Source organism: Dipodomys ordii, unplaced genomic scaffold (genome assembly GCF_000151885.1).
Source record: "Dipodomys ordii isolate 6190 unplaced genomic scaffold, Dord_2.0 Scaffold179, whole genome shotgun sequence".
Lineage (NCBI taxonomy): Eukaryota > Metazoa > Chordata > Mammalia > Rodentia > Heteromyidae > Dipodomys > Dipodomys ordii.
The window spans coordinates 34,986-50,479 of NW_012267395.1; the positions used below are offsets into that span (position 1 = coordinate 34,986).

The following is a 15,494-nucleotide window of genomic DNA, read 5'->3' on the forward strand; positions in this document are numbered from 1 at the left end:
TGGACAGGTGCCCGCGACTCGCCCCGCACCGGGAAAGGGGAAGCCACAGCTCCCGGTCTCCGCCCAGCCCTGCGTGACACTCATGATCAGGGAGGGGGAACTAAGGTTTGAACCCGGGGCTTGCATTCCCCAGGCAGGCGCTGTGCCGGCGGGGCCGGGCCCCCAGCCGTTTGTTTTCCTTTCTTCATTTCCCCGGTAGGATGGAGCTTTTTTGCCAGGGCAAGCTTGGACGGCTGGCCTCCTGTTTAGGCCGGGGTGACATGGGGTGGCCCCAGCTGGGGTGACCGGCACAGGTACTGTACCCAGCTTCTCACTGGCCTGAGATGGGAGGCCCCCAACCTCTTCCGCCTGGGCTGGCCTCAAAATTTGTTCCTCCCAAACTTCTGCCTCCTGGGTGGCTAGAATCACAGGTAGTGAGCCTCTGTGTTAGCTAGTATGCTTATATTCCGGAAATACAGCACAAGCTGGGTTTATTCATTGTCTTCTCACTAGCGCCTCCAGTGCTGGGATTACAGGCATGCATGACCACACAGAGCTGATCACTAGAAGAATACACCTTTGCCCGATAGTCACCTCATATAACATGATTGAGCACATACGCTGTCTCACTTGCTCAAAGCACATATATTATCTCAGTATGGACTCATAGTAATCCTACTGTGCAGGGATTGTTTTCATTTCTGATTTTGCAGATGAGGAGACTGCCCAGAGAGGTTGCACTCCCTGCTTAGAGTCACCCGGTGACCAGATGACAGCCACCCTCAGAACCCAAGAAGCTTCGGCTCTAGACCCTTGTCTGCTCACTGCTTCACTGGACGATTTTGAGGATGGAGACGAAGGAAGGGGCAGGCAAGAGAGATTGAGGGGACCCGACTGACATTACGGTAGAGAAAAGGTCTCTAAGCACTTTTAGAGTGGAGGACAGAATCAGGGGAAGAAGGGGCTACAGGCAGGGCGCAGCCCAAACACAATTCAAACAAATACATAGGGTGCTAGATCTCTAGAGCCTGCCTGCCCGCCAGACAGGCCAGCTGCATCCTGAGCACAGCTAGGACCCTCCTGGATCTGGGGTCCAGGTCTTGGTGTGGGTTCTGGCCACACAAGCCGTGCCCAAACAAAGCTTCCAGGGAAGCCACCCCGTGGGAGGCAGCCCCTGGTGGGAGGCAAGCCTATGAGCAGCACTGGGCGTGGGGTGGGGGTCCTGTGACCTGGGCCCACATCCCTTGCTTCCCACCAGCTCCACCAGTGACCCAAGGCCAAACTATCGGGACAAATAAAAGATTTATCTGGAAAGCCAGAACGCAGAGCCACAGTGCGGCCCTCTGCAGGTACCCGATGTCCCAGGCTCTGCAAATCTAAAGAAATTGCTGATTAGAAAGTCTTAGGACTCTATTCTTTTGAGTTCCTTTTAATCTAGTTAAATCTGCAACTGCAGAATCAGGACACAGAAGGCATCTTAATATAGTGGACTGTTCAAACTTTCCTAAGAGAAAGGTCTTAAAAGTTGAAAGGTTATTTCAAGCTTTAGAGAAATACATTTGCCAAACAAGTGTATTTTTTCCAAAAATTAAATGTATTTCAGAGAAGTTGAGAGGTATACCACTAATTGCCCTTTACTAAAGAAAGCCATAAAGAGCATCGTGGGTCCTGTGGCTCACGCCTGTCATCCTAGCTACTCCAGAGGCTGAGATCTGAGGATCAAGGTTTGAAGCCAGCCAGGGAGAAAAGTCCAAAACACTCTTATCTGAAATTAACCACTGAAAGTGGGAAAAAACAATGCGCATGTGGAGCTGTGGCTCAGGCGGTAGAGTACTAACCTTGAGTGGAGAAGCCCAGGGACAATGCCCAGGCCCTGAGTTCAAGCCCCAGGACTGCCACTAAATAGATAAATGAAGTGTGTGTGTGTGTGTGTGTGTGTGTGTGTTCGGAGTACAGGAGCAAGGCCCAGCATTCAAGAAGGAAGGGAATGCTGAAAGACTGGCTCATAAGAAAAGAAATCCAGTCAGCCACTGGTGGCTCATCCTAGCTGTCATCCTAGCTACTCAAGAGGCTGAGATCTGAGGATCGTGGTTCAAAGCCAGCCTGGGCAAGAAAGTCCACAAGACTCTATCTCCGTTAACCACCACAAAATTGGCGCTGTGGCTCAAAGTGGTAGAGCACTAGCCTTGAGCAAAAGAACTCAGGAACGTAGCCTAGACCCTGAGTTCAAGACCCACAATTGCCAAAAATCAAAGGGGAGGGGGGTTTATGTCACCACTGCCCTATGACAATGGAAGCGTGTGTGCTCTGTGGAGACCCAGGAAGCCACGGTGTGGGATGCGTACCGGTGCTGTTGGAGGCCGGGCTGCAGGCTCCTCCAGACAACATGCAGAGGCAGGCTTCCAGGGAAACCTCGGGCAGGCTGGGGGGTGGGGGGACAGGGCTGCAGGTGGGGCGGGCGGTGTGTGCAGGTCCTGGCCACTGCGGGCTGAGGAGGCAGGAGAGGGCACATGCCCTGTCCCGCGGCTTTGGAATCCTCCTGCAGATCCTGGACTGTGCCACGCTTTCAGCATGGAGAGGAACAATGCCCTCTGGGGTGTGAGTGGCTACTTTTATGGGGAAAGATGGCTGAGCTGTGGTGCTGAGATAATGAGTCAGACATTATTCTGGAAGTTTCTGTTAAGGTGTTTGGGGAGCAGTTAGCCAACCTTGCTTGCTTGCTTGCTTCCTTCCTCCCTCCCTCCCTCCCTCCCTCCCTCCCTCTTTCCTTCCATCCTTCCTTTCTCTCCTACCCTCTTTCTCTTTCTTTCTTTTAGACAGGATCTTGCTATGTAACCCAGGCTGCCTTAAACCAAAGATTCTTCCATCTCAGCCACTGAATGCTAGGATCACAGACAGGCACCGCCATGCCAAATGCTTCCATTGGTGTATTTTGAATAAAGCACATTGTCCTCTGAGGTGTGGGTAGGCCTGGCCCAATCAGTTGAAGGGCTAAATACAACAAAAGAATATCATGAGCAGGAGGGGATCCTGAGCCCCAGCCTTCCTGGGCCCCCTGCCTGCCAGCCCACCCACTCGGACTTTGGACTGAGAACCTGCACGAGCCACTGCTAAAAGGAAACCTGGGCTTTGTTCTGGAGAACCTGACTGGTCCCAGGAGAGGAGAGGAGCACACCGGCCCCACAGCCCCCAAACATCATGACTCAATTGGGTGACCTTGGGCATGTGAAATGATGGACGCTTCAGACGACCCTGTGCTGCTGAGGGAAGTTGGTCTGGAAGGTTCTAGAACAGGCCAGGGAGGCCAGTAGGGCAGCCGGAAGCTCAGGCCAGCGTAGTGGCTGTGCAGAGGCACAGGGGAGTGGGCTCTCCGCTGCTTCTGTTCACGACATGTACCTGGGTCCAGGGCAGACAGGTGTGCACACAGGGGCCGCGGGGTCGCCTGCCGACAGGCCCAGAAGGCAAGACACACAAGACACGCCGGTGCGCAAGGCCTGGCCTGCCTGCATGGAGCCTGTGCGTGGAAATGCCGTCTGTTTCTCCCTGAGCTTACCTAGTGCCCTCGCGTGTGCACACTTCCTCCAGTGCCCTCGCGTGTGCACACTTCCTCTACTGGCCCTCGCGTGTGCACACTTTCTCCAGTGCCCTCACGTGTGCACACTTCCTCCAGTGCCCTGGCCTGTGCACACTACCTCCAGTGCCCTCGCGTGTGCTCACTTCCTCCAGTGCCCTCGCGTGTGCACACTTCCTCCAGTGGCCCTCACATGTGCACACTTCCTCCAGTGCCCTCGCGTGTGCACACTTCCTCCAGTGGCCCTCACATGTGCACACTTCCTCCAGTGCCCTCGCGTGTGCACACTTCCTCCAGTGCCCTCGCGTGTGCACACTTCCTCCAGTGCCCTCGCGTGTGCTCACATCCTCCAGTGCCCTCGCGTGTGCACACTTCCTCTACTGGCCCTCGCGTGTGCACATTTCCTCCAGTGCCCTCGCGTGTGCACACTTCCTCAGTGCCCTCGCGTGTGCACACTTCCTCCAGTGCCCTCGCGTGTGCACACTTCCTTCTGTGCCCTCGCGTGTGCACACTTCCTCCAGTGCCCTCGCGTGTGCACACTTCCTCCAGTGCCCTCGCGTGTGCACACTTCCTCTAGTGCCCTCGCGTGCGCACACTTCCTCCAGTGGCCCTGGCACACGGGGAGGCCAGCTCTCAGCCCCTCAGGTCTCTGCAGGCAGGTGGCCGGTATCATTGCTCACCCCGGCCTTGCTCAGACCCTTAACCATAAAGCAGGGTTCTGACCCTGGGCACGTCAGAGCTCCCCTCCACCCCTGTGCCTCCTGCCATCCAGTCGGCTCACGGTGCCCCAGCTGTGGGCTGGCGCCACCGGCCTGGCCTGGGCACAGCCCGCAGAGCCACGCGGGTGCCAGGGAAGCAGGTAACCCAGGCCTCATTCTCCTCCCCTGGCTGCCAGGACTCCGCAAGCACATGACTGAGGAACCCAGAGCCCTCGGCAGCCCGGCCCCTCCCCGCCCACAGGGCGCCGGTGTCTGGCAAGTCCCTGGTCCGGCCTGGGCTGGGGCTTCCTTCTTGCAATCCAAACCTGCAGGCATAGCCATCTTATATGTAAAATGGAGAGTAATGCCAGGTGCTGGTGGCTCACGCCTGTGATCCTAGCTACTCAGGAGACCTGAGGATTGCAATTCAAAGCCATGAGACTCTTGTCTCCAATTAACTAGTAAAAAGTCAGATGAGGAGCTATGGCTCAAGTGGTAGAGCAGTAGCTTTAAGTGAAAAGCTAAAAGGTGCCAACTACTCCCTGAGTTCAAACCCCCAGTATGAGGAGAGAAAACAAAGAGCTAGTCACTGGTGGCTCACGCCAGCAATCCAAACTGCTGAAGATCATGGTTCAAAGCCACCCTGAACAGGAAAGTCCATGAGACTCTTGTCTCCAATTAACCACCAAAAAGCTGGAAGTGGAGCTGTGGCTCAAGTGATAGCGTGCCAGCCTTGAGTGGGAAAAGCTCAGGGACAAGGCCCAGGCCCTGAGTTCCAGCCCCAGGGCTGGTATAGCCAGTGAGTGACCTTGAGGTTTGTCCTCCCCCTCCTGCCCCCGCCCCCTCCCCCGCCCAGCGGAGCCTCTGGGTGTCCCAGCCTGAGAGGAAAGCAAGGGCCCAAGCCCCTCCCCTCCCACAGGACACCTGGATTCCAGCCACAGACACGGAGGGAAAAGAACGTTGTCGTGTGAAGCCCTTACATTCAGTGGTGATCTGCTATACAGCAGAAGGTAGTGCCGGGGGCAGAGCATGGCTGGAGGGTGGCCTGGAGTGGGGTAAGGTACCAGAGGGGTCAGGATGTCCAAATAACAACGTCTGAGGAGGGGAGGGCTGGCCCCTTGGGACGGCCAATCTGAGACCCGCTCTCCCCAAGCTGGGTTGGGTTGCCAGGGAGACCAGATTTCCAGCCCGGTTTCCAGGCTACTCTGCCTTCCTGCCGCGCACGTGAGCTGGGTTCGCCCTATCAGGATTTTTGCAAACAAGAATAACAATCACGCTCCTGATTAACAGGAGAAAGGCCTCGCTCTAATGACTGAGCAGAGCAAAAGGGATGCTCAGGCCTGGCCCAGACCCCTCTGCCTGAGCCCTGGCGGGAAGCCGGTTCCCATCCTCCCCCAGCCCAAGCTGGCTCAAACACTGCCTGTTTCCAGGGACACCCCAACAAGTACCCCGAGCCAAGGACAGGACCTGCTCATGGCCAAGACTCTGTTTTCTGCTCAGAGTCTGGCCCATGACTGGAGCTGGACACCCCCAGAGCTGCCTCCCAGAGGCGTATTTGTGTCAGAAACAGGGTCGGGGGTCAGGAACCACCGGTTGCCAGGCCTCTGGAAACTCCAAGGCCAGACGGAAGCGGCAGAGTCGGCAGGCAGAGGGCTGAGGGCTGAGGGGCCGCTGGCCGCAGCGCGGACTTCCTTGCTGTGCTTGCGCTGACGTTGTCAGAATCCCCGCACCTACCCGAGTCTGCGCCCAGGAAGCTGCGCAAAGATGGGCCCGCCAGGAGCTGTGAGGGCGCCCCGAGAGTCCTGACAGGAGCCAGAGAGGGAGCAGAAGAGCTCTGTGGCCATAAGCCACAGAAGCCATGGAACGCCTGGAGCCAAGGCCAGGAGGGCTCCCCCTCCTCCCCCCCCCACAGTCCCCTCTGAGGAGCGTGGCCCCAGTGACACCTCAGCTTAAAACGCTGAGCCCCATCAAATACCTACTAACAACAAACCCTCGCAGCCAGGGGCCGGTGGCTCCCATCTGTAACCCCAGCTACTCAGAGATGATGTGAGGATTGTGGTTCGAAGCCAGCCCAGGCAGCGATGTCCATGAGACTCATAACCACTGTAAAGCTGGAAGTGGAGCTGTGCTCCAAGTGGTAGAGTGCTAGCCTTCAGCACAAAAGCTCACCGACAGCATCCAGGCCCTTAGTTCAAGCCCCAGGACCCGCGGGGGGGGGGGGGCAGGGCGGGGACAGGACACAACCCTCGGGCTCCAGAATCATGATGTTGAAACTGCCAAGTGTGTGGTAGTTTTCTTCTTGCAGCCACAATAAGCTGACACCCCATCTCTGGCTCATCATGCCCCGTGTGTCCTTGAAACAAAACACACAGGAACAATGAGAATTGTACAGTGAGTCTACGGCCTTACCACCCTGAACACACCTAACCTTGTCTGATCATGGAGGCTGAGCGGGGCCAGGCTTGCTTAGAACGTAGACAGGACAGTTACTCAACAAACACCCTCACGTCCAATTAGCACTTGCCATATTTGATTTACATTATCTTCCCATCCCCTGCTCCAATAGCCCATCTCATATTATTGATAGACTTCACACACACACACACACACACACACACATAGCTATGGGTGTCCTCAGCTGTTCAGCATGTTTGGTTATTTCGAGGTAAACGCTGCCTCCCGTGAAATGCACGGATCCATGCCCATTCCACTTCTGACTGTCAAACCAAGGGTCACCCAGACCCTACCCCTAAGTTCCCTCCTGCCCCTCTCCAGTCAGTCCCCCGTGAGGTGCAGGGTCCTCTCCCTGTGTGTCCCCATGGGGCCCAGCCTGCCCTCCCCTTGCTGAGAAGACGGTCATGCAGATGGCCAGGGTGAAGTGGACACGGCACGCAGACCCTCACTGTGGCACTGCATTAACTCTGAAGCTGCCAGCTTGTACGATTCCTGCCCCAGCGTCCGAGTGTCTCCACAGGCCTTGTTCCTTTCCAGGGCAGTGGTATTCCAAGTCCAGAACGCAGATACAGGGGTGCTCACTGCCAGTGCCCACACTGCTGGCCCTCGGCAACCCTGTGCTGTCTGAACAGTTCACTCAGACATTGTGGTCCAGCTGGCCACCCTCACCTGGTGGAGAAGGGAGAGAGGATTCAGCCGAGAGACAGGAGGCAGGACAGTGACCCAGGAAGACTGAGATCACTGTCTGTCTGTCTGTCTGTACTGGTACTGGGGCTTGAACTAAGGGCCTGGACAATATCCCTGAGCTTTTTTTTGCTTAAGACTGGGCACTTTGGAACCACACGTCCACTTCTTGCTCTTGGGTGGTTAATTGGAGAAAAGATTCTCATCAACTCTCCTGCCTGGGCTGGCTTGGAACTGCAAAGATCTCAGATCTCAGCCTCCTGAGTAGCTAGGATTGCAGGTGTGAACCACCCATGCCCCACTTAAACTTGCTTTCTAACAATCCACTTTCCTGGAAACTAATCCATCCCTGTCCCGAGGAGACCTGCATCACTCCCTGGACAGCTCTATTCCCTCCCCAGGGCAGGACCCCAGACACCTGCCACTAGGCCCCACCTCTTGGAGGTCATGCCCCCGCCTCACTGCCCACACAGAGGCCCAAACCACAGCCACACCACAGCACCCTGGGTCAGTGCCTCCAGGTCTCTGCAGTTACCAAAGCTAGGAAACCACGTGGGTTGTGTGTATCTGTGTCGGTGTGTCTGTGTTTATGTGTTTATTGTATCTGTGTTTGTCTGTGTCTGTGTGTGTCTATGTATATGTATTCTATGTGTATGTGTGTCTGTGTCTGTATGTGTTCTATGTGTGTGTGTGTCTGTGTATATGTGTTTATGTGTGTCTGTCTGTGTGTATGTCTATGTGTATCTGTGTGTATTTCTGTGTGACTGTGTGTATCTGTGTCTGGGTGTGTGTGTCTGTGCATGTCTGTGTGTCTGTATCCAGGTGTATGTGTCTGGGTGCTTGTCTGGGTGTGTGTCTGGGTGTGTGTGACTGTGTGTCTGTGTCTATGTGTGTGCCTGTGTGTGCCTATGTGTCTGTGTCTGGGTGTCTGTGTCTGTGTGTCTGTGTGTGTATATGTGTGTGTGTGGCTGTGTGTGTCTGGGTGTCTGTGTCTGGGTGTATGTGTGTCTGGGTGTCTATCTGGGTGTCTGTGTCTGGGTGTATGTGTGTCTGGGTGTCTATCTGGGTGTATGTGTCTGGGTGTATGTGTGTGTGTGTGTGTGTGGCTGTGTGTGTGTCTGGGTGTGTCTGGGTGTCTGTGTCTGGGTGTATGTGTGTCTGGGTGTCTATCTGGTGTATGTGTCTGGGTGTATGTGTGTGTGTGTGTGTGTGTGGCTGTGTGTGTGTGTCTGGGTGTGTCTGGGTGTCTGTGTCTGGGTGTATGTGTGTCTGGGTGTCTATCTGGTGTATGTGTCTGGGTGTGTCTGTGGCTATGTGTGTGGCTGTGTGAGCGTCCCTGGGCTTGAACTCCACCTGGGCACAGACTGAGCTTTTTTGCTCGAGGCTAGTGCTTTACCATTTGAGTCACAGCTCCACTTCCAGCTTCTTGGTGGTTAATTGGAGGTAGAGGCTCAGGGCTCTGGGCCAAGGTGGAGATGAACGAGGAGAGCTAGAGACCTCCTGAGTGTCTGGAGCGATGCTGGTAAACTTGGAAATCACTGAATGTGAGTTTCCCCGATGTCACTCCCTGCCTTCCCTCCGCCCTGATCCCTCCGGGCCTTTAGAGCCAGCACAGCTGTGGGCAGTGGGGAGCTGGTGACGTCCTCCAGCAGGGCTGCAGGGGTCTGGGCGGAGCCACTGGCCTCCCCAGGGCCCGGCGGGTGCCTGGGTCTGCCCCTCCTCAGAGCTTAGAGGCCTTGTCAGCCTCGCCAGAGACCAAGGCCGTGTGCCATCTGGCACAAAAGGAGCCGACGTGAACACAGAGCCCTGCCCCCCATCACCCATCCCTCCCAGTGGAGACCCTCCCATGGCACTGGGCACTGGGCACTGGGGGGGGAGGTTCCAGCTAAGGTCCAGAGCTCCTCCCTGGTCTCAAGGGTCCAGCCACCCAGCAGCTCCCAGAAGCTCCCCCTGAGCATGTACCTGCTCAGTTCTCAGCTTTGGGGGACCCCAGGGCCCTCAAGAGTGGGGCACCTCCTGCTCCTGGCAGATCCAGCCCCTCGGGATGCCCAAGCACTGCTGGGGGCCCATAGAGACTAGAAACCTGGGCTTCCCCGCCGCCACCATGACCTCACCCGTCCTCCGGGCTCACTGACCCCGCCTGACCTCAGGGCCCCACACCCCGGTCACCTCCATACCCCCCCCATCCCTTCCTTCCTCCCCATCTCTCCACCAGGAATGCAGCCGTTACCTTGCGTTCTGAGGGGGACAGCAGAGCCCACAGGACTGTGCAGAGCGGTGAAGCCCAGCCTCCAGCCCCTGGATCCCCAAAGGATGGGCCTGGGAGAAGCAGAGCTGAGCATCTGCTGAGAGGAGACGCAGGGGTCTGGGCCCTGGAGGCAGGTCCTGCGGAGGGAGGCCTAGGCCTGCAGCCTTTCTGCCTGGGGTGGGCAGCATGGGGTCAGGAGGTCTGAGAAGAGCAGGAAGGCCCAAGAGCTAGGAGGGTGGCCAGAGTGAGGGAATTCATGACCCTGGCAAGTCCTGGGGTGCACAGGACTGTGGGGCTCAGCCCTGGCCTCCCCCTCCTCTCTCACTGCCTCTTTCTGAGTATAGGTTCTTAGGAAAAGGTGCTTGGCCTGGGAAAGACCCCTCCTCGTGCCCGGGGAGCCTTCCCCAGCCCGTCCAGGGGAGGCTCTGAACCCTGCTGGAGAGAAGGCGCTTTCCTTGCCGGAATGAGAGGCGAGCCGCAGGGAAAGGAGGGCACCCGCGCGGGGAGCTGGGTGCCAGGCCGGCCGTCTGTCCCGGCTGCCCCAAGCCCCACTCTCACGGAGCAGACCAGACCCCTTCTTCAAATGCCGCGCTGCGCTTGCACCCCAGCCGCCCCCCGGAGCCTTAGAATGTCAGGATAGACACCACGTGTCCCCTGAGGCCACCACGGGGGTCTGGAGCCCAGCAGGACACCCCACAGGGCCCACAGTCCCTGCTCGGCCTGGTGCCAGCACTGCCCCATCCCCTGACCCTCCCCACCCAGCCACCTGCTGCCCAGCCGGAGGGCGTGTGAGTAGCCAGACAGATACAGCCAGAACGGAACTCTGCACCCAGAAAGGGCACCGCGACACCACATTGGCCCCCACGAGGGAGGCCCCGAGGACCAGCCGTGGCCCCGGGACAGCCCCAGAGCTGGGGGCCAGGCAGGCCAGGCCCAGGGCACAGGGGGCTCCCGCAATGATGAGGAGGGACCCGGCCATCCAGAGAGACCCAGGGGGAAGCTCCGGCTGCAAAGGAGCTGGCAAACCTGGGGACTCAGGGAGGCGTGCCCCTCCCCTGGGAGGACACCAGGACACTGGCGGCGGGTGTGGGCCCCCAGCTGCATAAGCGGCGGTGCCGTGGGGTGAAGGGGACTCCCCTCCCTGCGTGCGAGGCCATCAGAATTGAGGCCTGGGCCCGCGCGTGGCCATCAGCCCTGGTCTGGACACTCATCCACTTCTGCACGTGTGTCAGGCCAGACCCTGAAGCTTTTCCTGCGGGGCGGAGGGAACAGTGTGTCCTAGTGTGGAAGGTAGCGCTTGCTCTGAGTCCTGAGCCGGCAGCTGGCGGGCACCTCCGTCAGGCCGCGGGTATGACCGGTGAGGCCAGGTGCATCGTGACACTGCCCCCTAGAACTGAGGATCCGCCAGACCAAGTCTCACTTGTCCAAGGCAGAGGCTGCTCCCTGTCCCCAGTTCCACAGCGCTGCTCTGGGCCCAGACCCTGCTGTCCTGGTCAAGGGTCCTACAGGAAGCAGCTGGAGCCATGAAGTGGGCTCCCGGCCTGAGAGGGCGGGGCTGGCAGGAGGGAACCATGGCTGGGGACGCAACCTTGGCTTCCAGGACTGGGAGAGGCGGCAGGCAGGTACCCGGAGGCCATGCAGAAAGTCGGCTGAAGAGGACCTCGGGGGACACAGTGCACTGTGTGGCTGAGGTCTCCAAGAAGTATTGTCCCAGAGGCCAGGGGCTGCCTTGACCCTCCATAAGCAGCCCCGCTGCTGACCTCACGCTGACCCCGGGCTCTGATCCAGCACCTCGCTCCCCCACTCTGCCTGTTGGGGAGGGGGCTCCCTCCCCAAGGGCTTGGGTGTCAGTGTCCTCCAGGAGGGGGCTGGGGGTCCAGCTGTCAATGAACAGGCGGCCAGACGCTGGGCTGATGGCTTTCCCAGCCTTCCGCCAGGCAGAAGCTGGAGCCCGTCCCAGAAGGCTCCCCTCCCCAGGACACAGGAGATGATGTGGGAGGGAGACAAACAGCCAGAGGACAAGGGGGAGGGCAAGGAAGGCCTGCGTGGGGAGATGACCCGGGAGTGGGGACGGGTGGGGTGGGGGAGGAAGCCACGTGAGCGCAGGCAAGAATAGCATCGGAGGCAGAGTGGAGGGCAGGGGCCAAGGCAGGGGAGCCAGGACGGCCCGAGGGGCAGCTGGACGCTGTGTTCTCTGGACGCTCCTGGACAGCCCCACGCCCGATACATGCCCACGAGAAATGGGCTGCAGATAAAGGGGCTGCAGCCTCAGGCCCCTCTGCTCCCCGTTGGGCCCCCAGGGTAGGGCTGACTGCACCCAGGGCCAGGCTCCGGCAAGCACTGCCACTGCCGGGCCAAGGCCTGGAAGCCCAGGACCCAGGCAGGACCAGGTGGCTGCTGAGGCAGGTGGCATCCACCTTCTACCGCCTCCCCGGCCCAGGAACGGGGGGGACAGGAAGTCACAAGGCTGATACAGCCATTTCCCCTTCCCCTCTGGCCCCAGGAGGTCCTGGAGGGAAATGGTCCGCCTGGTCTGGCGCCTACAGCTGGGGTCTGGTGTCGAGGCTCATTGTTTGAGGCTGTGGCAGGGGCCACGGAAAGCCTCGGGACTGCCCTTCGTCCACCTACCGCAGACCCAGAGCCCTAAAGGCAGACTCGCAGTGGGCAGGACAGCGCCCAGCTGGATGGAGGCGCTCGGGGCTGTCCTTCTGACCCTCCTGCTGTGCCAGCAGCCAGGTTCGGGGACACGGGCCACCCTGGGGTGTCGGGGGAGGGGCACCCTGGCCCCCGTGGGCCTCCAAGGACTCCTCAGCTGGGGGACCAGGCAGGGGCCCACGCGGACCTCCAAGGACCCCTCAGCCGGGGGACCGGGCAGGGGCTTTGGGGGAAGGAGGGGAAGAGCTGGCGTGTCCAAGCCGAGAGGAAGGTGGCTGGGGCTGCCCTGGGACCCCAACACTGTGGGCCCAGGAGCTCCCCCCTCCCCGGGCCTGAGGTTGGGCTGACACAGCGTGGCAGTGCTCTGGAAGGACGAGAAGGGTGGCACAGACCCATGAAGCCCTGGCACGGGGCCCCGAGCATGTCCTCTGTACCCGGCAGCCGAGTGTACAGGGCACAGGCTGGCACAGGAGGATGAGGAGGACGTGAAGTCGGAAGGCTACGGCTACGATGACGACGATGAGGAAGAGGAGGAAGACGAGACCAACATGATCTTCAGCAGCAAGGACAGAGGTACCCCTCAACCCGGGCCCTCCCCCCGTCTTCCTCCTTTCCTGGCCCATCCCCCACCCCCAGCGTCAACCAGGGACCCAGGTCTGCCCCATCTTCAGCCTCCACCAGCTACTGCCGGCCCCCCACCTACGGGCTCCTCAGCCCTGTTCCAGGCCCCACGGGACGCCCAGGCCCAGGGCCGGCACCCGCACCGTGGACAGTGTCGCCATGAGTTAATTCAGGAGCAGAAGAACTCAAAGGTTCACCTGCTTGGTGCCCCATGACCCGTCCTATTCTGTCCTCCCAAAGGCCCCATCGAGGAGAGGCTTGGGGGGAGGCTGAGGGGTGTGGGGGTCCTGGGGCTGAGCTGGCCTCGCTGCCGCCGGCAGTGACCCTGGAGTGCTACACCTGCTTGCTGCTGAAGGACAGGGAGCGCTGCCAGGAGACGAAGCGCTGCTCCAGTGGCCAGACCTTCTGCACCACCATGGTCTCCCACGGCAGAACCGGTGAGTGAGCACACGCAGCCCGGCACGGGCACCGCACACCAGGCCAGGCACACCCGCCACCCGCGCTCCTGACCCCCACACCTGCTCTCCACCCCCAGACTCGGGTTTCCTGACCACCTACTCCATGTGGTGCACGGACTCCTGCCGACCCCTCACCAAGACGGTGGAGGGGACCCAGATGAACCAGACCTGCTGCCAGTCCACGCTGTGCAACGCCCCGCCCTGGCAGAGGCCCCCCAGCGGGGCAGGCAGCCCCCAGGGTGGCAGAACTGGCCAGCCCCAGGGTGGCCGTGCAGGTGGCCCTCGGGAAGATGGGCCTGGCAGTTCCCGGGGCAGTGGGGCACCAGGCTTCACAGGCTGCCCAAAAAGTATGGGCACAGCCCTCCTGCTCCCCCTCCTTGCCAGCCTTTGGACAGTGGAGGCCTAAGGGCCCTGCCACCCCTCCACCGGGGACCCCCTGTCCATGCCTCCCCTCCCCGCGACCGGCTCTGGAGAATAAACTTGGCGGTGTCTCACAGTCCAGCGCTGCCTCCTTGGCCGTCTCCCTCCTCAGTTTCCCCCTTCGGCTTCCTCGTGCGTCCTCTCTTCTCTGTTCACGAGCAGTAAGACAAGGGCCTGTGGGCCTCAGGTCCCCGCTGAGGCACCTGCGCCCCAGGACCTACAGCACCCCAGCACTAGAGCCCTGCAGAGCTGTTCCTCCAGCTGCCACACGAGCCACGCCCTGTCCTGTCCAGGTGTTGGACACAGGCCTTTGAGGGGAGGGACTTAGGAGGGAAGCCCAGCAGGCTGCAGTAGCTGGGACTGAAGGAGGGAACAGGAGGAAGGAGGGAGGGAGGGAGGGAGAAAGTAGGGGGAGGGAGGCCCTGGGCGAGGTAGAACTTCTCGTTCTGGGCCCAGGAATCCGTAGCCCTCCCTGGCCAGGATATCAGGGAGGAGGCTGGAAGGTGTGAGGGGCTGCGGGCGGGAGGAGCAGCTAGGAGCAGTGGCCCCTGGGATGCGGCTCTGAGAGGGTAAGGCCTGGCTCTGAGTTCAAGGAGTCCCCACCGGGGAGGAGAGCGGCCTTGCCTGGACAGTACCCAGCGGTCAGATGCGGCCCCTGGGACCCAGATTAGGCTCTAACAACTCAGCTTTTAGAACTCAGTTTTCACTCCGGCTAGCTAGGACTCAGAACCCTAGTCCTTAACTGATGATAAAATTTAGGGTCCTCAAGAATGGAATTTGGAGGGGGGAGGAGAGCTGAAGAAGGGCTCCATTAGTAGAGACCTGCCTACTAAGTTCAAACCCCAGTACCACAAGAAAGGAGGAATCCTTTGGAGGGGTAAGATGTGAAACAAGGTCTTGCTCTTTTTTCTTTCTTTCTTTCTTTGTCAGTCCTGGAGCTTGAACTCAGGGCCTGGGCACTGTCCCTGAGCTTCTTTTGCTCAAGGCTAGCACTCTACCACTTAAGCCACAGTGCCACTTCCAGCTTTTTCTGTTTATATGGTACTGAGGAATCAAATCCAGGGCTTCATGCATGCTAGGCGAGCACTCTACCACTGAGCCAACTTCCTAGCCTAGGTTTGGCTCTTGATGTAAGCAAGACCCAGAGTTCTATCCTCAGCACTGAATGAATGGAGTGGGAAAATAAATCAGGGCTGGGAAGGTGGCTCAGTGGTAGAACGCTTGCCTTGCATGCATGAGGCCCTGGATTTGATTCCTCAGCACCAGGAAAAAGAAAAAAAAGCCAGAAGTGGTGCTGTGGCTTAAGTGGTAGAGCGCTAGCCTTGAGGTGAAAAGCCGAGGGACAGCGCCCAGGTCCAGAGATCAGGCCCCACGACCGACATAAAAATAAATAAATGCATCTAAAATGGCAGCTTTGTCTGGCTCCCTTAGCAAGAATTCTGGGCATTGCTGCCTCCACAGCTCAGCCGTCCAGAAAGGAAGTTCACTTCCAGAAATGACCGGCAAAGGTCTGGCTGCACTTTGGGCATGGGAAGGCATCTGGTGAAGGGTCATCACCTCATTCAGAGCCCTTACTGCCTGTGATGGAGAGCCAGGGGAGGGCACAGGGGCACCAGTCTGGTCCCGGGGCCTCGGGGGAAGAGGGCCTTGAAGGCTGAGACCCCCGCTGAGCTCTGGCAGAGGCGTGAGAGGCAGCCCCAGAGCCC

The 15,494-nt window shown here is 59.3% G+C and overlaps 2 protein-coding genes across 2 annotated transcripts in view; one reads left to right on the forward strand and one right to left on the reverse strand.

The window, feature by feature from the left end:
- The window catches only part of Ly6h (lymphocyte antigen 6 complex, locus H), a 21,549-nt gene extending 15,282 nt beyond the window's left edge, over positions 1–6,267 (reverse strand). Inside the window, exons 1-2 of the mRNA XM_013033827.1 lie at positions 6,239–6,267; positions 5,983–6,050 (exon numbers count right to left, since the gene is read on the reverse strand). Of these exons, the coding sequence (XP_012889281.1) occupies positions 5,983–6,050; positions 6,239–6,267 (97 nt within the window). The remainder of the gene's footprint in view (positions 1–5,982; positions 6,051–6,238) is intronic.
- A 5,811-nt stretch (positions 6,268–12,078) lies between these two features.
- Gpihbp1 (glycosylphosphatidylinositol anchored high density lipoprotein binding protein 1) lies at positions 12,079–13,865 on the forward strand. Its single transcript, XM_013033922.1, has 4 exons — positions 12,079–12,370; positions 12,731–12,862; positions 13,231–13,347; positions 13,446–13,865. The coding sequence occupies exons 1-4, from the start codon at positions 12,154–12,156 to the stop codon at positions 13,772–13,774; spliced, it is 795 nt and encodes a 264-aa protein (XP_012889376.1). The 5' UTR covers positions 12,079–12,153; the 3' UTR covers positions 13,775–13,865.
- Positions 13,866–15,494: the final 1,629 nt, after the last annotated feature.